This window comes from Neolamprologus brichardi, chromosome 23 (genome assembly GCF_056152115.1).
Source record: "Neolamprologus brichardi isolate AB-2024 chromosome 23, ASM5615211v1, whole genome shotgun sequence".
NCBI classification, from domain to species: domain Eukaryota; kingdom Metazoa; phylum Chordata; class Actinopteri; order Cichliformes; family Cichlidae; genus Neolamprologus; species Neolamprologus brichardi.
Window position 1 is genome coordinate 8,591,985 of NC_142125.1, and position 27,981 is coordinate 8,619,965.

Here is a 27,981-nt window from a genome sequence, read left to right on the forward strand (position 1 = left end):
ATTTCTCTGTCTGTGTAGGTGTGGGGACATCCTGCTTGAGGTGAATGGAAAGAGTACTTGGGGGATGACACACACAGCACTGGTTCGCCTTCTGAAGGAGCTCCGTGGCAGAATCACCCTGACCATAGTGTCCTGGCCTGGTAGCCTGCTGTAGCAGTGCTTTAAGCTATCCAGCACTGTTTCGGTGGCAGTGACCAAGGAATGTCAAAGGCAGAGCTTTAGTCTGGCTGACTACCTAATTTGGCTGTGAGGGAGGAGCTTAGAATAGTCGTGTAGCTGTTTGGATACCTCACGTCTGATGGACAGCCGTGACTTCGGCAGGAGTTTGGAGGGGGGCGGACATAAGACTGGATTGTTACCAGAGGTTAACGTGCCCCTCAGAAAATGCTGAACTGGGAGGATCCAGGCTTGAGACACTTTTAACTAAGATGTTGGGTGTTATCAGTTTAGAGGACATGATCATTCTCTGGCATCGAGTGGGAGTACCGACAGGAGACACAACATGTTGCCAATTCCAGTAGTTATATGTTAGGATATGCGTTAAGTTGGACTCACATTTCTCTACTGTAACTGTTGGGTGTCTAAAAAAGATCCAAGCACTTGTAATATGTTTATTTTGTTTGTTTGTTGTATGGCCTTTTAATGTAGGCTTTATTCTGTTTGTACTGACAGTGGTTGTCATCTTCATCTGTTGATCTGAAGACACGTTGCCAAGTAGTAGTCTGTGAGGTTTTTTATGTTATGTCAGAAGCTATGGCTAAACTATCAAACCACTGGCAAAGAAAATATATGAAAAAATAAAAGATTAATGTGTTCATAACATGTTAAAAGATATTTAATTAGATAACAGTGTGGAGGCCTTACTAATTTTCTTACATTTAAGAAAAAAAATAACTTCTGTGTATCAGTGGAAGGGCTGAGGCCCATCTACTGCAGTTCTATCTGTCACGCTTCGGCCTGTGTAGTATATCTGATGGTACATTTGGTTAACTGATCAATAAAATCATTTGAAAAATTGGTTGCTGTGACAAAGTTGATTAAAAGCATATCACCCTGGGATTCACAAAGCTACATGTATACATTCCCTTCATCTGAAGAAAATCAACAGAAAAAGAAACAATGAAAGCATACTGTACTAAACATTCATGAAATTATCCTTAGTTTTTCAAAAAAAATTATTAATTTGAATGAATTATAACTACTGAAAATATTAATTTGTGAACGATGTTATCTATTAATTAATTTTGCGAAACAATATAATGTAAGAGGCCATAGGGCAGTTCTCTGTTAATCAGGCTGGGAGACTGAAAGTCAGTCTGATTTTAATTAATTTTTTTGTTAGGAGAGAACTACTTGCTGGTTTCCTTGTTCTTCCTACATGTCTTGGCTTTTCTGTTTCTTTTCTGTTTGTGTCTCCTGTCCCCGTTCCCACCAACATCTCTGCTACTTCTGCTGCTCCTGACACTGCTGCTGTTGAAGACACAAGATAATGCTCATTAAGGATAGTTCTAGTATTTTCATCCTTTTACATATATGTGAGTGCGCTTGTTTCTCATTAGACCTTTCTGATCTTTTTCGTGATCCATCATCTTTGTTGCTCTTTCTCTTTTTTCCACTGCCTCTGTCACAGCGATACTTGTACCCTTGATTCCTAGGCTCCCTGTGCTTCATTTGCGCTTCCCTGTTGCAGAAAACAAAATGTTTTTTATTTTATTCTTACATTACTTACTGATAAAACTTGAGAGTTTCTCATTGGGACATAACACAAAAGGGGGGAAAAAAGGCCTGTTGACCCACAGGAAGACTGCCGCTCTCTTGCTCCAGTGAAAGAGAGATAAGTCATGACTCAAGGGATTAAAACTGTAACCACTGTGTTAGCTTTTATAACCTCCCCCTGGCTTCCACTTTGAGTAACAAAGAGCCCAACACAAGTGTCACAGCATGCCTTTTACATAAAAGCCACCCATCCACACTGCAGTTACCTATAAGTTTTAAATTCTAGTGTTCATATGACCTCTGGAAACACACATCTAAAAACATGGTGAACAGTGTAAATCAGCAGTGGAGACATATTGGACAAAGCAGCTGCAAACATGTATGGTTTAAAATTTATAGTCCAATGGTTCTATAAGTGAGTGAGATGGTCTTTTCTGTGTCTACATCGAGCACCCTGAGGTACCTTAAAGAGGAAAAAGCTGATCCAGGCGTGTCACTCCCCAATTCTCTGCCTGATTTTCTCTCTAGGTACTAAATATCCTATTAAAAATAGCTAAAAATGCCTGAAAAAAGGATGTTTAAACATGTTTTACGGACTGCTTTTTTTGGCCAGTAAACCTATTTTTATTGTGGTACTTATTACATTGGACCAATGTAATGGCTCTGTTTTGTAATATTTGAGGTCATGGATTTTATCCCATTATGCTGGCAGCTTGTTAAACTGTCGGTCAAACCACGTAGAACACTGCTTACAACTGAAAAATGATGAGAAATTCCTCTGTTGTTATCAGGGATGGTCAGTAACACCTTAGTGTAATCCAATTACCTTTAAGTAACGAGTAAAGTAAGGGTAAAGTAAGGGATTACTATTGCAAAAAAGTAATTTGATTACTGTTACGTTCCCATAAACATGCTGCATTACTAAACCGTGAGTTTGTTTGTGAGAGTGTCTCATGACAATGATGTATGAACATGCAACGTGTGCAACAGACGTGTGTAGATTAACAATGGATAATATGGAGTGCGGGAGAGAGCACAACCATGCAGGGTTTAAAGCTTGGACGTACTGACATTACTTTAAGTTTGATTCTGTAAAAAGTGACAAGAACATTAGCATCTCCTGTACATTCTGCGTGGTAAGAAAATTTCTTTCTACAGCAAAAAATTAAACTTCAAATCGGAGCAAGCACCTATCACGCTGCCACAGCAATGTGAAATTCACAGAGAAACACCCAGATCCCCCCAGTGACATGACCGCTGCGGCACATTTTTGCTGTGTTTTACTTGCATCTATTTGAAAGAGTGAGTGTAAACACAAAAAAATATTTTATTTTATTTTATATGCTGGAATATGCAGAAAATAGGTTTAAATGTTAAACAAGTTTCCTCCACTCAGAGACTGTTGCATTTAATTAACTTTTTGCTTGATGCAATGTGCATATAGTTAAAAGAATAAAACCAATAAAACAAAAAAAGAGGCTTTTTCATTTGGTTCAATATTATATGATGGATTATGTTTTTAAAAAGTAACTAAGTAATAAAGTAGCTAATTACTTTTGAAAATAAGTAATCAGTATAGTAACAGGATTACTTTCTTGGAGAAGTAATCAGTAATTAGTAACTAATTACTATTTTCAAGTAACTTGACTTGGTTGTGAATATCAAAGGGTTAAGCTGCTAGCATAGTTTCTCATTTTGTAATTCAGTTCACAGCAAAAATGCAAGAAACCATGCTAAAAATTTCAAGCAACCTAAAGAAGTCCAGATGCTTTTCTTTGCAAGCTCCTTTGACTACAATGACTGAGAACCTTCACAGACACATGCTAAAAATTGTTGTTGCTCTTCATCTTCAACTCATCATCTTGCCACTTATAAGAAAGGAAAACACTGGAGGATTTTGCCTACTGCAATGAAGTGTTTGGAAGAACATTGAGTGATAAATTATTCAGATACCTGAAAGCATCATGAAAGAATGTGGACTGAGTGGCAAGAAAAGTGCGTTTGGGTGCAGTACTACTGTGGTAGCGAAGACGGCCACTGAGGCGAAGTTATGGAGTAGTTATAATTCATTTAAATACAGCTGTGAAATCATCCACACCAGTGAAGGTATTGGCGCTCAAAAAAATGCCGCTGCACTCAGGTTGGCATACACTCAGCTTTAACATCAATGTGGGCTCTTGGCTTTGTGTTAGCATGCTGTCTGTGCAGATATTTCCACAGTGCCGATGTTGAGTTAGAAGTAAAATGCAGCTGTTTCTGTCCTGGATGCAGTTTCCACTTTACCTTTATGCTCTTGTCTTTTCATGCAATAAAAATAAAAGTAGTGTCCATATCTCCATTCATCAAAATTTGTAGACCCATGCACCATTTTCTGCCTCCCTGCACATGAACCAATATCGGCTGACTGTAACACAAGTACGTAGAAATATAGACGTTTGATGTTTTCTGTCTTTCTATCGGTCCTGAATGCAGATAACTTTATAACTTTATAATGCAAGTAACAACATAATTGGAACTGTAATGTGATTACTGAATCGCAGTAACTTGTTACATTACTCCATTTCTGAAAAGATTTTACGTGTTACTTTCTAACACATTATACCCAACATGGGTTAGCGCCAACATAGTTTGTTAATCATTATGTTTTCACATTTATGTGGATACATATTTTTTCTCTCCTTCTTTAAATTAAAAAAATATACACTATTGAGTTAACCTATATTTAAATTAAATTTGTATGATTTTGTTTGATTGTTTGAATTTCATCTTGTGCTTTCATTGCCTCTTCTTCTTCTTTTCCTATATTCCACCACATGAATTAACTCAGCAATGTTGAAATATTCTTCATTACTGTATTTTTATTTTACATGGTCTCTGATATATACTCATATTCATACATTTTCTTCCTCTCCCAGTCACCAGTTTACCGAATATCTGGACTGATTTATCGTAATTATATTTGGGTTTTCTGTCTGCTCTTGGTTTTCCATATTTACCAGCAAGCATTCTACGCATCAAGTCTTTGGATCCTCACCAATTACATCCCCACCTTAATGGCCACTATGTTTTCAGACAGAGACCAACTAGTTCTCTGCCTTCAAAGAAACATTGTTTCCTATTTTAGAATTCTGTAAATAAAATCTTTTCATTCTGCTTCAGTGTTCTACATCTTTCAGTCTGCCAGCACCATTAGTTTTAATACAGCGAAAATCTTACCCACTGCTAAGAGTGAATGAGTAGTGTATTAAAAGAATTTTTTCCCTCTCTATCTAACTTGCTCATCTCGCCTTACCTTTAAGAATCATCACACTAAAGGCACTGTTCACGTCCCGTTTTTCCAAAAAGTCTAGAGAAAAGTACAGATGATGCGCTGCTTATGCAGACAGTGTGCTCACACATAGCTGGAGTAATTATTATCATTCACTTGAACAACACAGAGAAAGAGAGAGAGCCTTAAGGGGCAACTGTTGCAAGTAAAAAGCTAAATATATTCAATATTTGTAGACAGCTCTTGTGTTAGCAGCAGGGACTAGGACTCTAGGCCCACATTTGTTCTTGCTCAAAGCCATTAGTTTTAACACAGAAACATCTCACCACAGATAATAATATAATAACACACTCAAATGACTCCAGAGGAAACAGTGTTGGTAAGAGTAAATTATAGCATAAAAGCCTCCTTTCACATATTTTTTAATATTATTTTATTCAAAATTAGTGCTCAAGCTTGACCGGATGAGCACTACCGTAGAATTCACAACCTGACTGAGAAACCCTGATTCTTCAGAGAGTGGTGTTGTGGACACAACGTACAATTTTGCAATTAACACAACCTGTATAGCAAGGGGTGACTGCTTTGCAGTGAAAATAAAAATAATTTCTTTTGTAGTAATTATCATTTAAAACACAATTATGGCCAAATAATGCAGTCTTTATTGGGGTTGTCAAGCTCACGTCTTCTATTTGAATTTGTGATAAACATGCAGGACTTTTGCATATTAGAGCTGATTAACATGTAGATTCTTTGTATCAAGGTCACATAGCAGAATTTATACATAGTGTTAAGCTCACACACTTTTTAGAAATTTGATATTTAGGTAGAAAGAGTTGTCCTTATTTTTAATTTTCTACATATGTTCATTATGGTAAATTACATTGTTTTGGATTAACTGACATGTAGGATTGGTTCAATGTTCTCTGCTAGATAACCGGTGGTATAAAATGAGTAATTAGCTGACTAACTCTGGGTTTTATGCTCTGTTTCTGCACAGGTTCATGTAAAAGGCACAAATCAAATCAGACTCATTTAAATAGTAAAACGCTATGTTCTTCTAACCCTTTCTAATCTCACCTTATTCAGTTTTTGTATATTAGTATGTGAGAACAAAGACAAGGTCAGTGCATTTTACAATCATTGGAGTATAAATCTAAGACTAAATAAATTGTATGTGAGAAACATGTATGTTTCGTAAAATATAACTAGTATGCAATGACTCGATCAGCTAATATACAGCAAGCAAGCACACAAGTGTTTCTGGCAATGAGTGAAAGTCCTAAAACAAAGATATAAAAATTGTACGGTCACTATGAGTTATAGCCAATATTATAGTGCCTGCATCTAGAAGTATGTAAGTTAAAGTCAAGTCAAATTTTTATAGCACATTTAAAATTTTAAATTTCATGCCATATAAAATATACATAATTAACAATAACCACTCAACAATAAATATGCACTAAAAAACACACTAAAATAATAAAAACATCCGGGTATCCTGCTCAGCAAAGTGTCGAGCAGTATTTCAAAATGATTGAGTGACTGTGCAACTGTTTTGTCAAAGATTAGGTTGTTTAAAAGTGTCACAGACCCGGCTCTGGGGACTCGGGGTCCGTGAGCAGTGGGGACTCTGATTGTTGTTGTTGTGATTATTATTATTATTATTATTATTATCATTTGGTGTGTCGCCTGCTCTGCCTCTGGTCTCTGTCCGCATCTGTATGTAGGCAGGTGTGTGTGTGTGTGTGTGTGTTGCGGTTTTCTGTGGCGAAGTTACAGGCACTTTCAGGCCTGAGGGGCGTGGCTTGTCTCAAGGACTGGCCACACCCGAAGTCCTTGCCACACACCTGCTCCTCATCTGGCCTCGTCAGGGGAGCTATTTAGAAGAGCGGTGGAGCTTCCACCAACGCTGGATTATTGCGTTTGACTTCACGTCAGTCTTCTAGCGTAGTCGGAAAGTCAGTGAGTGTATGCCTGCTGGGATAAAGTGTGTTAACGGCTGCCTCTATTGTTTTCCCTCAGGAGGAATGTGGGACGAGAGAGAGCAGTGAGCACAGGAAGTGCAGAGACACTGGAGCAGAGAGCACTACACTGGGACTTTTTGGGAAGAAGACACAACATGGGAGTCTGGCACACTAGGGGATTTATTGTGCTTACTTCACCACCTTGTAAATAAACACTGTTTGCACTGAAGAGTCTGGCGTTTGGGTCCTGTTTCCCCACCTCCCCACGGTCTGCCGACACAGACTGTGACAAAAAGATTAGGGATCACCACCAAAAATGCTGTGTTACCTCTGTTTTTGAGCCTGGATTGACAAATGTCCAAGAGCAATAGTTTCATAGACCTCAGGGCTCTAGTAAGAATGTAGGGCTGTAAAAACAACCACTGATACTCTTATAAACAAGTAATACAAATTTAAAACAGACCCTGAAATGGACTGGAAGCCAGTACAGAGGCCAGTACAGGTGTAATGTGATTAGACCATTCTTTTCTGTCAAAAGGCAAGCTGCTGCATTTTGTACAGCCTGCAGAAGAAGCTAGGAGCAACTGATAAAGGCAAAGAATTATTAATAGTCAAATTGAGAGGTAATGAAGGTGTAATTACTCTCTCAATGTCATGTGGAGGGAGGGAGGCCTTCACCTTACTGTGGAGCCTCATTTGAATACACAGGTAACAACAGAGCTAATCTGTTTATCTTAAAAGCAAAGTCAAAAATCACATCAAGGTTCTTTGAACTGGGTGACAGTAAGAAGCTAAAAGACCAATGGTGCTGTCATACTCATCGAAAGTGTTGAGTTGCCCAAATAAAATAATTTCTGTTCTATTTTTATCCAGGTTGAGGTTGAAATTTATCACCATTCATGATTGCACATCTCTAACACAGCTCACCAAAGAGCCTGAATACAAGCAAGGATATAGGTGGATATATCGGTAGATCATAATCAAAGGATTTGCTTTTTAAAGATGGACCCTGAAGCAATGCAAGGGTCAGCTTAGGTCAGAGTGACAGAAATATTGCTTTGCGATTGATACTGAATTGAGCTGTGTGTTTAAGAATAAACATGAAGTAGTGTTGCAGGGACAGTGCTTTGAGCGCATAGTCAAAGCTCATATCACATCCTTACTCCCTGCTTCACTTGATCCGCTCCAGTTTGCCTACAGGCCCAACAGATCTACAGATGATGCAATAGCAGTTTCACTACACACTGCCCTTTCTCACCTGGACCAGAAAAACACATATGTGCGGATGTTGTTCATCGGCTATAGCTCCGCCTTCAACACTGTCATACCATCCAGACTCATCGTGAAACTCCGTGACCTGAACATCAACTCCTCCCTGTGCAGCTGGATCCTGGACCTCCTGACAGACAGACCTCAGGTGGTTCGGATCGGCAGCAACACCTCATCCACACTCACACTCAGCACAGGTGCCCCGAAGGGATGTGTGCTCAGCACCCTGCTGTACACCCTGTTCACCCACGACTGTACAGCAACACATAGCTCCAACACCATCATCAAATTTGCAGATGACACCACCATCATCGGCTGCATTTCTGATGGAGACGAGACAGCATACAGGGCAGAGGTGAGAGCCCTGACATCATGGTGCCGCGACAACAACCTGCTGCTTAACGTCAGCAAAACCAAGGAGCTCATAGTGGATTACAGGAGACTGCAGAGAGGAGCCCACACCCCCCCATCCACATTAAAGGAGCAGAGGTGGAGAGAGTCAGCTGCTTCAGATTCCTGGGCATCAACATCAGCGAGGATCTGAGCTGGTCACACCATGTTGGTGTGATCACAAAAGCAGCAAGACATTGATTTGGCATGAAACCCAGAATACTTACAAACTTCTATCGATGCACCATTGAAAGTATTCTGACTGGCTGCATCACCACTTGTTACGGCAGCTGTAATGCTCTGGACCGCAAAGCTCTGCAGAGGGTGGTGAGATCAGCACAGCGCATCACCAGGACTGAACTGCCAGCCATGCTGGATCTTTACACACAGTGCTGCATGAGGAAGACACAGCAGATCCTCTCTGATCCCAGCCACCCCAGCCACAGACTTTTCACACTCCTGCCGTCCGGCAGGTGGTTCAGGAGCATCCAGACCCGCACTACCAGACACAGGGACAGTTTTAACCCACAAGCCATCAGACTTTTAAACTGCTGACATTCCATACACACCACTACACACTCACTACAATTACAGGACTCTGCACACTGTCACTTCAACAAATGCTACTTAAATGCTCACTGCATCACTTTGTACAACCTGCAGATACTCTTGCACAAACTTGTAAATACCAACTTGTCTTAAATGTAAATACCAACTAAATTCTCTAACATTTAACACTTTTTCCTCTCTTTTTTATTGTTGTTATTATTATTATTATTTTATTACTACCACTGCTATTTTCTGTTATTTTCTTCTCAATATAACTGCACACTCTCTATATGCTCATGTAAAGCTGAGGAGCACGAGGCAAAGAATTTCATTATGGATAAATGTGGCTACACTGTTATCTGTACAAGACAATAAAACTTGAAACTTGAAACTTGACAGGCAAACAATGTAGAAGTAATTTTAAAATTTATCCGGCACAGGCACCGGCTCTGGGAAAGAAATGAGTTTCTTGAATGATACTGAAAGAGAAAAACAAAAACATGTCACACTAAGAGATAATAAAAAAAAACTTTGGTGAAAGGAAAGTAAAAACAGATGTAGGTGAAAGAATGTCCAGGCCCCAAGACAGACCCTGAGGCCAGGATAAGTGTGGCATCAGGCACAAGAATAGCCAAGGAAAATCAAGAAATACGTGGGAATTTAGACTATGCTCTGACCTCTAAATCCAAATCTGATGTTTCAAAAATGGTGAAAATGAAGTTGCATGAAAAAACTGTTTCCCCCTAACACAAGCAAAACTTTAGAAATTTTGAAATGTTATTCTTTAAATAATTCAACTAATAAATTAAGTGCAAAGGTAATAACGTGCTTAGTTTTCAGGAGTTTTGTTCCGAATTAGCAATAGCCCGATTTGGTTGCACAACATAGCAGCAAACCTCTTTTTTTTCAGCTATTAGATCCTTTTAAATAAAGTGTGAGCCATACCCTCTGTTAACGCTGAAACGAGTCTTGAAGCATAATGATGCTTTTAATCCAACCTAATGGAAGATAATTATCATTTTAATTTCCTTATCACACTAGAATTTCTTAATTCCGTTATTATCCAGGTTTGATCGAATTATCCAAGAGGTATTAGATCTATGCCTTGTGTGAACTGATGCCACATTTAAGAAAAAGAGGATATTGCAATTCGTCACTGTGTTGTGCAAGGTCGGGCATATGTGTGCATGAAGGAAATGAAGAATATCTGAGGTACTGCCAGCTGGAAAAAGTTACGTTTATCATCCAAAGCTAAATTTTACAGTTAGGGGGCAAGTGTTGACCAAATGGCCAATCAGTTACTCAGTCCGAACCACTAGAAAAGACAAAGTGTGCCTGAAAAGTACAATATATCACTCGGTCTGAATAAATGTACTGGTGAACATTAGCCTTGTGGAATCTATTAGTAGTGGGTTAAATCTGAGGCATGATGTCACAGTCACAGCTAATAACCAGTAGCTGATACTTATAAAACCTCTTGCCACACTTTGCCTGTGTGCATGAGTAAGCAAAGGACAAATAGGCTAGCTAATTTCTAAATGAATAACACATACATGTAACACTCCCACTGACTTAGTCAGTGAACAATAAGGATGGCTAACAAAGCTATGGAGGTCTCCATCTGCTTCTCTGTCCTGCCCACACACACACTAACAATAAATCCCCCTGGGCCCACTCTAAAAATAATCTAGAGCCCAGTAATAAATCAGCGTAACAAAAACATAGAACTTGTACATATGCGTGTGTGTGTGTGTGTGTGTATCTGAATTCTGATCACCTGACCAGAATGTAGGACAAAAACGTCAGCAGAGCCACTAACGTGTGAGGAGCACACACTGGGCCAAAGGAATAGTCCTGTCAGCTGGGACCAAATCTGTAGAATGAGTCTAAATCTCTTGTGTGTCTGTCATGCACATGTGATTCCCATTCTTCAGATCTTCTACATTTAGCCTATAACTTCCCATCTGTCCCATGTCCCACTTCCCTTATTTGACACAAAATGTTGTTTTGAGCTATATGTATAAACCTGAATTCAAACATCTAGGGCATAAACACTCAAGGAAATGCTCACCACTTCAAGTAAGGAAAAGTGCTGAACAGCACAGAACAGCATGTAAGGATATTTTAACAGAGCCCAGTACAGTAAGAAATACTTCAGCTTGTCATTTTTGCTATTTTGCACTTATTGTAATTGCAAGTTAATTACCAGCAACGCTTTTACAGTAGCTGATGCAGGGATTTGTTGTTATCAACAACATTACAGCTTTTGAAGCCAAAGAAACAGAAGAATTTCACCTGCATTGCATATATTTGTAGTTTCAAGTATTTAGAGGCAAAAGGGGTTGGCTGTAGCTCAGGAGCAATAGCAGGTCATCTACTAATCGGAAGATGGTGGTTTGACCCCTGACTGTCCCAGTCATGCCAAATATCCTTGGGCAAGTTACTAAGCCCAGGATGTTCTCCAATGAATGTGTGTGAATGTTAGATAGAAAACACTTACGTGGATAATATACAAAAGAGTGCTTGTATGTCTGGTAGACTAGAAAAGAACTGTACATGAACCTATTCCTATTCCAGAAGGTAAAACCCCATGCAACCTAACAATACTATAAGCCTGCATTTTCCTACAGTATGAGCTTTAGGTCAGCTGGGGACTGTGTGAAAAGATGTGTTTGTGTGTATTACAGTTGACAGCTGTCTAAGTTAATAATAATTAAATAGAAATTTGGCTAATGGTCAACACTGAGAAATGTGGGGCATGATTTGGCTTGTTCTCATGTTAGCATGTATGAGTGCTTATACAGCAGGAGCTCAGGCTGTCACACTGTAGGGTAGTAGGGCACTATGTGAAAATTGGAGAGGAAATTATACTGGCTCCGATCAGCTGTGAGCCTCAAAGAGAGAGAGAAAAAAAAACAATTTCCATGCTGAGGAGTGCAAACTCAATCTTTCTCTGGCAATAACTGGAAAATATAGCAAGCTATTCCCTCATCTCACTGCACCAGAAAAACTGAAATAGTTATGCCTGTGCTGGCAATAATTTTTCCTTGTCTTGCAATAGTCTTGATTTCTGTCACAATGGCCTTATGCTCTTTTGCAATAGTATGCATTTCTTCACTAGGGCCATTTCTCACAACAGTGTGTTTATTTTATAGCGATCAGCTGGAGAGCCAAGAGGGTAACCACTCACAAATACAATGCCTTTAGCTGTGTTAATAGAAACATTTTTGGGTAAGTTCAAACACTAAAATAATGTAGTTTATGTCTGTATTTTCAAGCACAAACTTAATTATTTAGAGAACTAATTAATCTATAAAAAGCAACTCTTTTTTAAAGTGTATTTTTTTTTTTTATTAACACTTGTCTTGAACAAGTGGTTCTCTGCCATCTAAGACAGCAAACATAACACAGAAGCGGCTTCACAACCATATATTGCACTAATATCTTGTCCCTGTCTTGTCTAACCTGAAAAAACAGAGCTACAGAGTTTTACACTGCACCTCATGATCATTTTTTGGTTCTGTTTTTGTCTTTCATCTAAAATTGTCAATTGCTCTACAGCAAAATTCTCTCGCTCGCTTGCTCTCTCGCCCTCTCTCTCCCTCAGTGTGTGTGTGCAGGCAGGCTGCAAATGCACACATACTGAACAAGGCCAGGAGAGAATGAATATCTGGATTACTTCCAATATATTATATGTTGCCTAATCCAGAAGGCCACAGCTGCACAGCAGACATTCAAATTCAACTACTGCAGAGGCACCCAACAGTGGAGAAAGGAAGAATAAAAGGAGAGAGTACACTGTGCTAAATGCAAAGTGCAAACTTAAGCACATACATTAAATAAAATCATCATCAGTTCACATAGACCAACCTATAATAAGAAGAGGAGCAGCCCTCCGTCTCTCTATGTCTGCTTCTTTTGTTCTCTTTATCTTGACCATGCGCTCTGGATCTGTCTCTATCCTTGTCATGCTTTTCCTGCGATATGTAGCATTCCCGAGCCTTGGTGGTATCAATTACTCCAGGGCTGATGGTGATTCTTCCTGGGATTAAAAATGATACACCCATTAAAGAACAGAACCCAACCAGGTCAGAAAATTGGGGAGAGCAACTAACAACCACATGCATTACCACTTGTTTAGCAATTAGCTCTGCGCTTTGAAGCAATTCTTCTCACCTATTCTCACCTATTTCTTTTTCTCTAATGATTAACACAGAAAAAGATCTAGTAAATATATTCACATACTGGAAGTTCAAACTGAATATGTAGGGAAGTTGAATAATAAGGATGGTTGAGTGTTTTGAGACCATACCTAACAGGTTCACTAAGACAGTGTAATATACAGTACATATCTATCTTGAAACAGTTAATAAATATGAAACACTATCTCTTATGGACAAATGTACATACTTGACGAATATGGGTATAATGAAGCTGATGGGCTGTTAAAACTTGTAGATTTCCCACTGAAAATAGAAAATAAAGAAATATGTGAAAATCCTATATTTACATCAGACCTCTACAGATGATCCAAGTTTACATTCTTTTTTTCAAACTTGAGTTTCCATAAATGGCATTAAGAAGGCTTTCATGATAGCATTTTTGAATTTTTTAAAAAGACAAATTACTGTTACTGAGCAGAATTTATTAAAACATACAATTAGTAGTATTAGCAGATCTAACAAAAGGACAACATACATTACACATAGATTTACACCAACCATATGTGTCTGAGGCCCAGAGTTCTGAGAACTGTACAAATTATTCTTTTGGTTTTGAAATGTGATTTATATTCAAGTTCTGTATTATTTATAGTTATTATGTATAATATGTGTTTCTTTGTGCCATTTATTAGATACAGTAATTCCCTTTTGTCATGCCATTTGGTTCTGTCAGTCTTGTCTTGGAATTTGTCTTTTTCGCGTTCTTGTTCTCCTGTTAGTTGTGTCACTTTATTCTTGTCGCCCTGTTCTGTTGTGGGTCACTTTGCTTTATTTTGGTGACCATTGTTCTCTGTGTCTTGTGTCAAGTTTTGTCATTATGTTAAAGGTCCTCAGCTGTTTTCACACCTGTTACCACGCTCTCATTTTCTTGTGTCTATCGTCTACGTCTCCCTTTGTCCTTTATTATGTTGTCCCTGATTGCTGTGCCATGTGTTCCCAGAAAGTTTCTGGTATTTGGATTCTTTGGTTCTGCTCTGTAATGTTTTTGGATTTCTGTATTCCCTACAGCATAGAAGCTGAGTTTTGAGCTTATTTCCTGTTTCCTGCATCCTCAATTTGGATCCAGCTACAAGATGACCCTCGACAGTCTCTTTTTATCTGCTTCTGGCAGATTGTATTTGTAATTGTCTGTTTACTTTCTTTAATGTTTAAGGAATGTTAATGTGCATTCTAAAAAAGGAAACCGCATGAGCAAACAAATTTACAGATGAATCAGTGAAGGAAAAAATAAAAGAAGCGGGTCTGCAAAAGGATCAAAGCACTTTTACAAATGCACAGCTGTGTTCTCCAAGTGTTTGAAGTGACTGGCTCATTGTCAAGGCGTAGCGTGTGCTCGCCAACGCATGAGGAACGGATGGAGGGCATATTACTGATAAAATCTGGGTCTTCTGTCCGTCCACGTGGCCACGGCACACTTGCCTCCAACTGAAAACTTCCGAATGAGCTGAATGTGAACTTGCCTTTTGTTTGAAGCTCATCCAAATGAACGCCTTTCCAACAGGTGTGAGCCCAGTTATGTTGCTCCATAAATCCAAAAGTAAACAGTTCCATCACAGAGGAATTTTATTTTTGGCTCAACAGATGCACGAGAAGTTAAAAGACTTACTTATGAATGGAGAAGAATGAATGAATGGAAGAGGGAGTTTGGTTCTCTGAGCATGTAACAGGTAGCAAAGCCCAAAAAGATTGGTAATGTAATATACACTTGAAGGTTGATAATGCTCAGAATCAACAGCTTTGGTCGAGGAGCCTGATTGAATACACACCAAAATAAAGTTATAGATGTGTGATAAAACTCTATGGAAGATATGGCAAACATGCAAGTCATTATCATGCTCTAATGCTCCTTTATTAATAGATCACAGTTTTTATACTGATTGGGCCTCCCTCTAGGATGACTAAAGGAATATTATTGTGAGATATGTATAAAACATAGATGAACATGATTTTACACTACCACTGCCTGAACAATTAACTTTACCACATTAAAATTTAGCTCATTTTGAATAATTTTTCCAGTGATTTTTGTTTGCTAGTTAATTTTCCTATAAAGGGACATTTTCATTTTGAGATTAATTGTTACATCCTGTCACTATAAGGGAACAATGTTGTAGAATTGCCACAGTCTAATCAGATCTTAAGTATTTTAAAGCCCTTAGGACCCTTGGCCCTCATTGCAGCATGGCATGTCAAGGCCAAGATGATGCCAGAAATACCTGCTGTTCCTAATAGCCCCAAGGGAAAGGCAACAGTGAAACCAGGACTATCAGGGTAGACACTGCACATGTGTATACTTTTTTTTTAAAAAGTTTAAAAGGAAATTATTCATAAAGCACACAGGAGATGGCTGGCAGAGTTCATAGGAACAGTAAGTCCCTGAAGGATGTGAGGATTTGGCAGATGGACTGAGATGTGAGAAAAACCATCTTTATGGATTGAGTACTGAGCACATTTAGGCACACATCAGACACAGCAAATTAGGAGGAGGGAAAAAAATAGGAATGAGAAAAGAGAGAAAAGATGAAGGAACAGGAAGCTAGTGAGACAGACAAACAGAGCTGGACTCAGGAAGGCTGGATACAGACAGCATCCAAGTGAAACAAGCACAGCAGCAAACACAAATGGAGTAGGGCTGCATTCATTAACGTGTAAGAAAATGCAAGAGAGCCTTGGGTACAACGTGGCCCACTTGTGATCTAAGTTGTGTAAATTACTGCTGAAATGTGGGAGTTTGCAGACAGGTTGTGACATAGATCGGAAAAGCAGAGTGGAGGGGGTGCCTGGAATACTGATAAACAGGAGACTGGAGGAACAAACAAGGTTGCTATCTTGCTTTCTACCTTATATGGCCATTGATTCAGTTGGAAGATGAGCAACAGTGCATGGTGTACAGAAAAGAAACCCCAATCCAAGTTGATCTTTAGAGTCTAACTAGAGACACCTGGTCTGTTTCAGAAGTTGTTTTATCAAACTTTTGAGTTATTTCCTTTCACACTAATGTAATAATCGCTTGACTAATGATTTCTAGTCCAGTCTCCGAATAAGATTTTTCTTTCTCTCCCTGCACATTTGCTGAATTTGTGAGGGATTTTCACTTTTTCACTGACACAGTAACCTTCAGTTTTTCCTCATTACGGTCATTACATATAGAGCTGACCTACAACTGATGCATAAAGACAGACACATTATAGGGCTCACCTGACCGAAGTAGCAGTAGAGGAGGGAGGTTGGGGACCTGAGCAGGAAAAGAAGAAAGCAAATTTATCTATTGTTCTCTTCAGTAATACTGAAATTCCAAAAAAAAAAAAAAAAAGATTTTAACAACGTAACTACATTTAACCTGAAAAGGGAAATAATAATAGACCAAAAATAATTTGCTGCTTTAATTAGAGCAAAGAAAATAATTATTTAATTATCCATGGAAATTTACGAAAAAGCTGCATATTAAAGGTTGTACCACCTGCAGTGGTTTGTATCATATCTATCTAATAGACTCCAATTTGTGCATGTAAATGGAGAGCCCTCTTCACACACTGAGGTTAATTATGGAGTTCCACAGGGTTCAGTGCTAGGACCAATTCTGTTTACATTATACATGCTTCCCCTAGGCAGCATCATTAGAAGACATAGCATACATTTTCACTGCTATGCAGATGACACCCAGCTCTATCTGTCCATGAAGCCAGATAACACACACCAATTAGTTAAACTGCAGGAATGTCTTAAAGACATAAAGACCTGGATGGACCTTAATTCAGATAAAACTGAGGTCATTGTACTCGGCGCTGAAAAGCTTAGAAATATGGTATCTAACCAGATTCTTACTCTGGATGGCATTACCTTGGCCTCCAGTAACACTGTGAGGAACCTTGGAGTCATTTTTGACCAGGATATGTCCTTCAACGCACATATTAAACAAATATGTAAGACTGCGTTCTTCCATTTGTGCAACATCTCTAAAATTAGAAATATCCTGTCTCAGAGTGACGCTGAAAAACTAGTTCATGCATTTATTACTTCCAGGCTGGACTACTGCAATTCATTATTATCAGGATGTCCAAAAAACTCACTGAAAAGCCTTCAGTTAATCCAAAATGCTGCAGCAAGAGTACTGACAGGGACTAGAAAGAGAGAGCATATTTCTCTTGTTTTGGCTTCCCTTCATTGGCTTCCTGTTAAATCCAGAATTGAATTCAAAATCCTGCTCCTCACATACAAGGTCTTAAATAATCAGGCCCCATCTTATCTTAATGACCTTGTAGTACCATATCACCCTATTAGAGCACTTCGCTCCCGCTCTGCAGGCCTACTTGTTGTTCCTAGAGTATTTAAAAGTAGAATGGGAGGCAGAGCCTTCAGTTTTTTAGGCCCCTCTTCTGTGGAACCAGCTTCCAGTTTGGATTCGGGAGACAGACACTATCTCTACTTTTAAGATTAGGCTTAAAACTTTCCTTTTTGCTAAAGCATATAGTTAGGGCTGGACCAGGTGACCCTGAATCCTCCCTTAGTTATGCTGCAATAGATGTAGGCTGCCGGGGGATTCCCATGATGCATTGAGTTTTTCCTTTCCAGTCACCCTTCTCGCTCACTATGTATTAACAGACCTCTCTGTATTGAATCATATCTGTTATTAACCTCTGTCTCTCTTCCACAGCATGTCTTTTATCCTGTCTTCCTTCTCTCACCCCAACCGGTCGCAGCAGATGGCCGCCCCTCCCTGAGCCTGGTTCTGCCGGAGGTTTCTTCCTGTTAAAAGGGAGTTTTTCCTTCCCACTGTTGCCAAAGTGCTTGCTCATAGGGGGTCATATGATTGTTGGGTTTTTCTCTGTATCTATGAAGCGCCTTGAGGCGACTTTTGTTGTGATTTGGCGCTATATAAATAAAATTGAATTGAATTGAATTGAATTGAATTAACAGTTTAGAAGGTTTAGAATATTATACATATTCCAAATGTAAATTTTGTCCAACACAGGCCAAATATTTTAATCAAATGGAAACAGAAATAGTCTAAAATCACACATTAAACGTGAGAAGATGTTTTATTATTAATATAGCAACAAATAACAGAAACAATATAAAAGAATATGAAAAAAATATAACCCATTACCAGGATCATGCATTCATAATTTATAGTGCTGCATCTTTTAATCTTAAGAAATTAGATCAGCCTCAAAATGTCAGTGCAACAAAATGTAGCAAATGCTACTTGCCTTTTCCTCCATCAATAAAACAGAACAAGTCAAATGCTTGAGTGCACACTTAATGGACCCACTTGTTATAATGCTCAAATTTTACGTGACCAAGCTGCAAAATCAGCTCTCACACTTGCTGTACGGAGCCAATGTGTGTACACATAAAGACACACATACAAGCACACATATATAGAGAGATTCCTTTGAAGAATCAAGGCACAAGCACACATTCACATCTGGATACCATCTCCTACTTTTTTTTTAAAGACCCCTAACGTGAGAGTGGCTAGAAACAGCTTTGTTGAAGCAGAAGGAAGAATAATATGAGCTGCAATGTGTGCTGTACATATGAGCTGCCTGAATTTGAAAAGAACATCAAGAAGCCGTCCTGTGAATAAATCTAAAACACAGTTTTTTTCCTTTCAAATACAAGTTCCACAGAGTTGAGATGGCCTGAAGTGCTCATGGAGGAGTGTGGTTTTTGATACCTGAAACACCTGGACACCCAAAGAAGAGAGCAGAATTTAACATACACGTACAAACTTCTCAAAATCGAAGACAGCGAAGTCTGAGAGTGTAGTCTGGAGGGTCTTCAGGTAATTCCCTTTAATGTGATTCCATGATGTGAATAATCAGGAACATGAAGAGTGCAGCATATAAACAAACATCTGTGACAAGCTCTCATTACTGAAAATAGATGAAGTCACTGTCACGCATGAGACAGTTTGTAGAATGAATTATACTACAGAAAATCTAAGTGGATTGTAAAATGTGATTGGCAGTATTAGTAACTTTGCTAATGGAATGCTATGCAATGCATACTGTATACACAAGCAGATGCACAAAGTACACAGCAGCTTGTCCATAAACATGCCATCAAGGTTAGCGTGAGTGAGTAATTGTTTTTACCTGTGGTGATCTCAAGTGAGTGTTTGATGGAGGCTAGAGTTGCATGCTTGGCAGCATATGAGAGAGCAAATGTCTGAGGGCTAATTGCATCTGATTGTTTTTGTGTGGTTTTGAGTCTTGTGCTAATGCTTTACAGAGCTACAGGCTGCAGTGTTTTAGATGGAGCTGATATTTCACATGGGACAACTGGCTGCTGTTCTCCACTGCAGCACAGGCCCAAGTGATCTTTGTTAGTGTAAAGGCTACTGTCTCCCATACTCTCAGATGCAGCAATCTGCAAGGACAGATGTGCATAAATCTTCTTGCAGTGACAGCATCCTGTCATTACACTGTCACCTGTTAAAAGCACAGCCATCAGCTCTTTACAAGAAAACTAGCATTCTCCACTCTAAACCTGAAAATCAATACAGGGCACAGATTTTTTATGTTATGAATCAAAACAAAACAAAAAAATTCTAAGGTTAAAAAAGCATTTTTTAAAAAAAATCTTATTGGTAATAGTCCTAATGTTGCTCTGATTGCTCATCACGGGGCATTTACTTGCATAGTCAGTTTTTTAAAAGAGTTACAAAATCTGCTCAGTTCAGTCAGCGAGGACATTCACATACAAGCTCTGTTGCTACAGTGATTATAGTGACCCAGTAACCAGCTGTATGGAAGATTAGCTGCAGTGCACAGCAGCAGGCAGCATCACCTTCACTGTGCTGCACTGATAGATGACACAAGTACAACCCTGTAATGACACAGCTCCACTCCAAAATGTGCACCTATGAAAAACACTTGGCATCTAATGTGACCTTACTGAAAAACAGACCAAAAATTAAAACAGCCCCTTCTTTTCCTCTGCCCTATTCCCCACAGTTGGGTCTGTTCAGCACTTTTCTCGTGCCTCAATCTGCAGACCCAGCAACTTTTTTCTTTTTTTTTTTTTTTACCAGGGGCTATTTTTATCATGCTACACATTTGCCTCACACAAGGAGGCAGGGCCTATAACTTAAAGAAAGGGGAGTGGTCGGCATTAAAGCTATGCATATAACTTCAAAGCTGGTGCCGGCAGGATGTTTGATATTTTGGTTGTATTAGCGGCTCTGGCACGGGTTTTGCTGTGCAGTATGGGGCTCGGAGGGTAAGGGGCAAGCAGGCCTAAGCCGGCATTTCTATTTCAGAGCCTTTGAAGATGAAGATATGGCATGTGCTCAGCTGTGTGCTTGCGCCAGGGAGCCTTCCTGGATTTCAATAAGATTCACTACAAAGACTAAGAGGAAGTCTAAAGACTGATGGACTCCCACCTGGACAGCACTAGATACCTGACTGCAGGAAGACATATATCCATACAATGCCTTCAAACACATGTAGGCAGGTGCAGAGATACACACGTATACACACAGCTAAGTTCACCTCTGTCCTTCAACTCCACAGGATAATTTATTATGACACGTGTTGCAGCTTCACAAACACATGGTCTGATTGCTATTAGTCATTTGTGCAGCTGCATGATGCATGATGTGTCCAACAGAGGGTTCTCTTTGAAGCCTTAACACCTGAAAATCTTAGTATTAAATCTAAATATTCTCCCCCATATAACTCACATGTTCATAATCATCATGTCACATGAAAAAGAACATACAAGAACCTTTCTCAAATAGTTTTGTAAATATAGTAAATAAGCATTAATATAAGTAAGTGTGTTGCATTCCAATAGCAGAGTGACTTACGTGGTGGAACTCTCTTTTTAATAAATTTAAAGAAAGAGTTCTTGCTGAGTGGAGGTGGCAGCTGATTAGCATTACTGCTGTCCTCATAATGGCACGTCTCACAAACAGCCTGAAAAATAAAGATAGTTACTGTTATTTATAACAACAATAAAAAGAAATCTCATTTAAAAAATGACAGCGAACAAACTATCAACAATAAAGTTGTAGGCTGAACCAGTAGCTTAATACACATATAGTTTTTTTTTTTTTTACAAAAATTCTGTGCGGAACACAATAAAAATGCTATGTTAATTGAAATTCCCATTGTTCAATCAATTGTCTGCTGGTTGGTTCATGCCAAAAGGTTTAATTATAGCTTCAGAGACTGATCATTTCAGGTCTTTCTGCATTGGTGCCCATCCTTATTAAACCCATACTAACATAATACCTGAGTGTTGCTGCCTCCATCATTATGACATTGGTGCCCATCCTCTCTGCTGGATTCAGGTTGTCCTCCAGCCAAATTAGTGATAGGATCTGAATCTCTGTTGATCAGGTAATATGATAAAGACTGTACAAATACATACAATGTTTTGATAATGTCCCAAAAAAGGCAAGTGGGGGTTCTCATACATAAATCCTTCTTTTTAATGTGGTGCTGATGTGCACTTATATAACATTTTTAAAAACAGGACATTCATTTATCCTAATGTTACTTTCAATGTCCTTACTTAAACCCCCTGCAGGTCCATTAACGCACTAAACCTCCTTATCTGGGTCATCTTGCCATCTTCACAAAACAGCCCTTTACAGCCCTAAACCCTGCTACACTCACCCCGAGTGAGCTCATACACACACATACGCACACAAGCGGAATGTTAACCCGCTTCTGTCACAAGGACTTTATCAACAGTAGAGAAAAGCATACATAAAAAAGTAAAAACGCCTACATCTAATGGCAACTCAATAGGGAAGTGCCTGCAGCTCCTTAATGTCTCTTTGCTCCAGATCTGAGAACACAAACACTTTTGACCTGAGCTGCACAAAAACAAACCAAAATCTTTACTACATTATCATGTAACACACTAGTAAATTCCTTAACCAAACAGTAGACCCTCTTTGAATAAAGTATATAAAATCCACACTTAGCACATCATCCATTAGATGATTCAGTACGTGTACTAATCTCCAGCATGCTACAGTATGACTTCCTTGTTCCCCTTTGGTCAATCGCTGTCACATAGGGAGAGAGACATGGCACACACATGACTCAGATCTGTGTCCTCCTCCTAAGGGTAAACTTGCCGATAGAGAACAATGACATCAAATAGGACAGATCTTTGTCAGTCAGTCTCAGATGATGGTCAAGGCATCCTACAGACATCTTAATCACCATTAAAGTAAATGAATAGAAGCAGTGGTAAAGAACCTGTTTTGCATGGGACAGCTTCACTCAATGGCTGAAAGCATGGTTTTATAAATAGCTGCAAAGTGCTTGCTGAGAGTGAATGTTTTTTCCTAGCATTAAAAAAAAAACAGGCCCCTCATGAGTGTGTACACAATTTTTTTGATTCGTTGATGAGTTACTATGCATCTAAGCACAATCCATCCATAAAGCAAAATCCCTGCAACTGTGTTACCCTATTTGACAGAGGTCTGTTCACAGTGTTATTTATGACCTCGAATAAATCAAAACCAAATTAACAGGATTTGTTAAAAGTTTTAATTGAAATCTGTTTAGCGATGCACCAAAAATATCTCTTTGCAGGAAAAACACACTTGTCTACACATAAAGATTTGGCACTAACTGGGTTATAAAGCCCAATCTAGTTATGTTTGATGAATTGGTCACTGCAATCGCAAACTGTGACGTCAAAATGCCAAACCTTTTATATTTGCACTTGTCTGCAGCATTTTTCATTAGTGAGTCATGGCTTGGAAAAACACATCGCTACACTCCTGGAATAGCAACAGAGAAGGTCATTTACAGAAAGCTGAAAATCTCATTTTTTTCCTATTGTCTCGATCCACAAATTCAGTGTCATCTAGAAGTCCAATGCTCCCACACTGATGGATGGCACCTCCAGCTCATCCATTTTGTAAATGTACCAGCAGTGCCTAAATCATCTAATGTATCAAAAGAACAGTATACAGTAAACAGAGACGTTCTACAATTATATATCTATTACACTAAATTCTAATGAATTACTACAATTTTTAACTAAAACTACAGCGGCTGTTAAAGTTGGAGTAAAAATCTGCATTAATTTCTGCTGGCATAGGGTTACATTAAAAAACCTAATATGAGAAATACTAATCAGGGTTTTTCCTGACTCCAATTGGCCTATGAATGTTACCACAGTTATTTTGTGTTCAGATAAGTCTTCTTATCTTCAAATGAACAAAAGTGGTTTAAATAGACTCTGCTGAAAGTGGTGTCACTGTTGTTAGCAGATAAATCATAAATGTATGAAATATAAATACGGGGAAAATGAAAAGGCACAAAGCCTAAAAAAATTTAAAAAAAAGCTTTAACCTTCGATGAAATTTTGCCTTGGGCTTTAACAGATGAACATAAGTCTGTGTTTACCTCAACATTTTGCAATCCCTTGCCAAAACAACCCTAATATGCTGAGCACATCTTAGGATCACAGAAAACAGATGGCATCAGGCAGATAGTTGCCGTGTCACAAACAAACAGAAAAAACCAGCTGCCAGCTTCTTCTGGCTCTGAGCTCAGAGCAGTAGCATAGAATGGGATAGAGGGTGTAGGACTGAAGACACAAAACATAACAGTATGGAGAAGACATATTACTGACCTGAAAGCTACAATAGATGGTCTGCCTGGGGAAGAATAAGCACAAAACACCTCCTCTTCTTTATATCCAGTGTGCCTCTTCTGGGCCTGAGCAGAATAACAATTTCTCAAGTTTCAGTCTGATTTATTATTCCTAACTATGTTCTCCTGTTTAAGTGAAGGGTCTCTTTAAAAAAGAAGGCTGACTAAATCGCATTAGTGATAGCATTATCTTACCCTGTCTTTAGCATTTACCTTTCTTATCATGCCATGAAGTTCTGCTTGTTTCCTACAGTAAGCATTCCAGCTTTCTTCATCAAAACCATAGTTAAAGTAATCTGAGATGTTAGCACCTAAAATAAAAACACTAAATGATAATGAATAGGTCTGAATGTAATTACTGAATACATACAAGAATCTTATTGATGTGTCAGGTCAAACAACAATACTTACCAGCTTTTCTCCATGGCTTTTTCTCTAAAAACTCTACTTTCTGCTTAATTTCTTCATTTCCTTGGACTTTTTCTAACAATAGGTCATTTGTAGTACCTGTAAATCATCCCAATGCAGACATAATGATGTCACATATATTTGTCACATATATCGTCATTTCTCATTTATTTTCAATAAGGAATATTTTAAATCATAAAGATCTGAGTTAAGTTAGCTGATTTGCAGTAATGAAGCTGACATTCTCAATGTATATGTGAACTAATTATGAATGTGTGTAAAATGACTGAAAGTGTACTTTTTTAAATGTCAAATGGTCACTGGGTTCTCTAATAGGCTGATAGTTTTTACTGTAAAATTCTATATTTAAATTCTTGGCTGACTCTGAGGAGAAATGTAGTCACTGTGTGTCTTTGAAAGCTGAATGCATATCAGTTAAATGATATAAGACATTTCTTATATCTTATATCTTATAGTCTTCTTATTTCTTAAACCAAGTTTACAATAAAGTCTGGTCTTTGTGTGGCTGTTTTGTTTAATGTGTCACTGTCATTTGTGTTGCCCAAAAATCTCAAAAGGGTTGTCACTACTCACCACCTACATGTTGTGTCCTCCTAAGATGCATAAATGTACTGCAAGAAATAAGGAGGCCCTCACATCATCACCACTGTTATCTCTATCATCATCATTAGTAACTTTAAATAACAGAAAGAAACACTTCTGTCTGGGTTGAGTGCTGATGACACAACGCGTTAACTTAAACACTATGAAAATATCTCAAAGCAAATTTTTGACAGAAGGGGTTTTTTGACAAATAAGGCCCATTCATAACATACCTAACAGCTACAAAAACACAATAAAAAGCTGGAAAAATTCAAAATAATATGTCACAAGATGGATGCAGCAGCATCATTGTCACTGGCATTATCATCTTGGACAGCTTTCAAATTGTCCCATAAACAAAAGAAAGGGATGAAAATAATATCAAATTATCAAAATAGAAAAGAATTTCCACTCACACAGATAATTTTGAGAATGATTTTACATTACTGCAAGAACACTAAACATGATGGGTACAAGTGAAAAATGGCATTTAACCATGTCTATTCACGTTCAGGTTTTTCATGTGGGTATTTTTTTTCCATTAGGCACTGATCAACGTCAGTGAGACTGTTGTTCTTTAAATTGCTTGCATGATTTCAATCACAAATTCCCAAATGCAAAAACAACTAAACTATCCCGCCCAAAAAACAACATTGTTTAAGCCTTAGTATCCTTTACAGTAACTAACTGTAATTGGCATGTTATGCTACATTTATTCTGAGGCACAAAGGCTGGCGTAAACATACAAAAAAAAAAAATAAAAAAAAAAAATCAGGGCTCCAGTTGTATGATTGCTAACATCCCCATTTCCCAGCTCACAAACAAATACTTCTCGCCTGACAGCGAGTTAATGAGCATCAAATTCTTTTTAATGCTCGACATGACTGACTGCACATTTCGGGCAGCACACAAGGTGCCGTCACATGCATTGTGCAACTATAATGTCATTATCGTACTGTGAAAACTGTATTATACCTGAACGCTTCATTAGTATAATACTGTTGGAAATAAGCATGCCATTACAGTTTATTTTCAATTTGTCTACTGCTCAATGCAATTTACGGCCTGTGAGACGAGTATCTAACTTCTTCTAATTCATCACAACAAAATTAATATTGCTTTGTAACTTTCAATAATTTTGTATTCTTTTGTATTGAATTGTTTTCTTTAGTTTTAGTGGTTTTATTATTTAGAATATTGTCTTGACATATTCCAAATAATAAAGGGTCCCCGGCTTGGTTAGCGTGGGGACCCTTACTGGTCCAGTGTCGAGTAAGTATTACCACTACGCCTTATATACATATATGCATATATACATACACGCGCAATGCCAGAACAATGGCTGTACACAACTGTAAATTTGCACACTTATTTATTTAAGGCACTGGCTACACACCTGGGTGAGAGTCCAACCCTTTGTATCTCGTGTCGGTCATCTGTGGCGTTCATGTCATATACTCCTAAAACAAGGAACTTAAAGGCACATTAAAGTCAAAGTGGCTCTATTGAAAACAGAAGAAACAGCTGGCCTCTTTAAACTTAGCTATGGTATTTTTCCGTTAAACGCTGGGGGAAGTGATTTAAACAAATATAAAGAAGAACTCATAACTCTAAGCATTAAACATTTTTAGGGGTTTAATTGTTTGTGCCAACTGTCATTTAAATTCGTTTTTTAATGAAGGAAGCTCGTGTCAAAAAATCGTCATAACTAATTTCAATTAGCTTAAAATCCATCAAGACTAATTAAACTTCACGTGTTTAACATAATTTTTGAGATTAAATTTACCCGCTGGGTCCTCCCCCTTTTAGCTCGCGTCGTTCTTGGTTATGGTAGTGAAAGTCTAGATACTTCGTGAGAATATTGCATAAAAAGTTTTCCGTTATTAACTCTGTAACGATTGTTCTCGGGATACTGCTTATTGTCATAGCAACGACGTTTAGGTGACGTTTTAATGAAGCGACGGGCTAGCGCCACGTCACCTTTAAGAGACGTGTGTTTGTTTTGTTGGAGCTACTTAAGCTGAAATTGCTGATGTGTCTTTGATTTCGGTGAATTTAGCTGATACACGTAACTAGGAAAATGTTGGCGACTGAGGAGTTTACGCGATTCCCCCTCTTGATGTGGGAGAAGGTGCTGTCGAAGGTAAAGAAATCGGTTGTTTTCATGGATGACAAATGTGCAGAGGCTCTCCACTGGAGTGGAGGAGCTGCCACCTTATTGGAAGCTGGAGCCAGGAATTTAAAGCAGTTTTCGAGTTTCGAAGCGTGCGGTGTCAATGAGCCTAAAGCCGTGTTTGTAGTGAGCACACTGTTGAAAGGGAGGACAGTTGACATTATTAAAGACATCATATCCCTCAGTCACTTTCAATACTGCGTTGTCTTTACCACCGTTGCTCACTCCGTGCACCTGCTCGCCAACAAAGTTACGACAGAAATAGAAGGAAGCCCTGTGTTTGAGCAGTTTGAAGAGAAATTGTGCGAGTGGATGGGAAATATGAACTACACGGCGGAGGTCATGCATGTTCCAGTTGTCTTCGCCCCTGTGTCACAGCAGTTGATAGTTGCACCCCCGTTTGCGCACCTGTTCCCTCTTCTCTCGCCAGACCTGGAGGCCATCAATGAAAAACGACCAGAGAAGAGAAGATTTGCAAGCCTGAATGATATAGACATGCACTGTCTCCCTGCTGAACTGCAAATTGAAGTCAAATCCTTAGCTTCAGCGTTAAATTCAATGTTTGAGGCTACAGGTACGAGAGAGGAGAGTTTTGCTCTGGGTCCAATGAGCCGCATCATAGCAGGGGAACTCGCCAATCTTCCTCAAGCAAAAAACCGAAGGAAGACAGCCCCTAATAAAGCATCAATCATCTTTGTAGACCGAACGATGGATCTTACAGGTAATATTTGTGACCATGTTGTGTTTGACCATTCTGCATGCTGCATAAGCCCAATCACAC

General features: G+C 38.7%; 3 protein-coding genes across 6 annotated transcripts in view; 2 read left to right on the forward strand and 1 right to left on the reverse strand.

The window, feature by feature from the left end:
* The window catches only part of lnx1 (ligand of numb-protein X 1), a 34,264-nt gene extending 33,247 nt beyond the window's left edge, over window positions 1-1,017 (forward strand). For all 4 annotated transcript variants that reach the window (XM_035907464.2, XM_035907465.2, XM_035907462.2 and 1 more), the window contains one exon: window positions 19-1,017. In XM_035907464.2, the coding sequence (XP_035763357.1) occupies window positions 19-154 (136 nt within the window). In that variant the 3' untranslated portion in view covers window positions 155-1,017. The remainder of the gene's footprint in view (window positions 1-18) is intronic.
* fip1l1a (FIP1 like 1a (S. cerevisiae)) lies at window positions 430-26,955 on the reverse strand. Its single transcript, XM_035907466.2, has 13 exons — window positions 26,814-26,955; window positions 26,424-26,500; window positions 25,019-25,056; window positions 24,428-24,523; window positions 24,230-24,327; window positions 23,997-24,082; window positions 21,626-21,722; window positions 21,199-21,307; window positions 16,581-16,617; window positions 13,570-13,625; window positions 13,030-13,201; window positions 1,562-1,681; window positions 430-1,470 (listed from the first exon to the last, which is right to left on the reverse strand). The coding sequence occupies exons 2-13, from the start codon at window positions 26,474-26,476 to the stop codon at window positions 1,350-1,352; spliced, it is 1,083 nt and encodes a 360-aa protein (XP_035763359.2). The 5' UTR covers window positions 26,477-26,500; window positions 26,814-26,955; the 3' UTR covers window positions 430-1,349.
* The window catches only part of scfd2 (sec1 family domain containing 2), a 108,501-nt gene continuing 107,458 nt past the window's right edge, over window positions 26,939-27,981 (forward strand). Inside the window, exon 1 of the mRNA XM_087836880.1 lies at window positions 26,939-27,921. Coding sequence (XP_087693006.1) covers window positions 27,108-27,921 — 814 coding nt within the window. The 5' untranslated portion in view covers window positions 26,939-27,107. The remainder of the gene's footprint in view (window positions 27,922-27,981) is intronic.

What these genes read in the sequence shown, in the direction of transcription:
- fip1l1a (XM_035907466.2), bottom strand. Translation starts at nt 26,476, where the DNA reads ATGAACGCCACAGATGACCGACACGAGATACAAAGGGTTGGACTCTCA. An exon ending in CCATCTATTGTAGCTTTCAG is followed by an intron (nt 21,723 to 23,996) that starts GTCAGTAATATG and finishes CCTGATCAACAG; the next exon opens with AGATTCAGATCCTATCACTA. An exon ending in ATGGAGGCAGCAACACTCAG is followed by an intron (nt 21,308 to 21,625) that starts GTATTATGTTAG and finishes TTTATTTTTCAG; the next exon opens with GCTGTTTGTGAGACGTGCCA.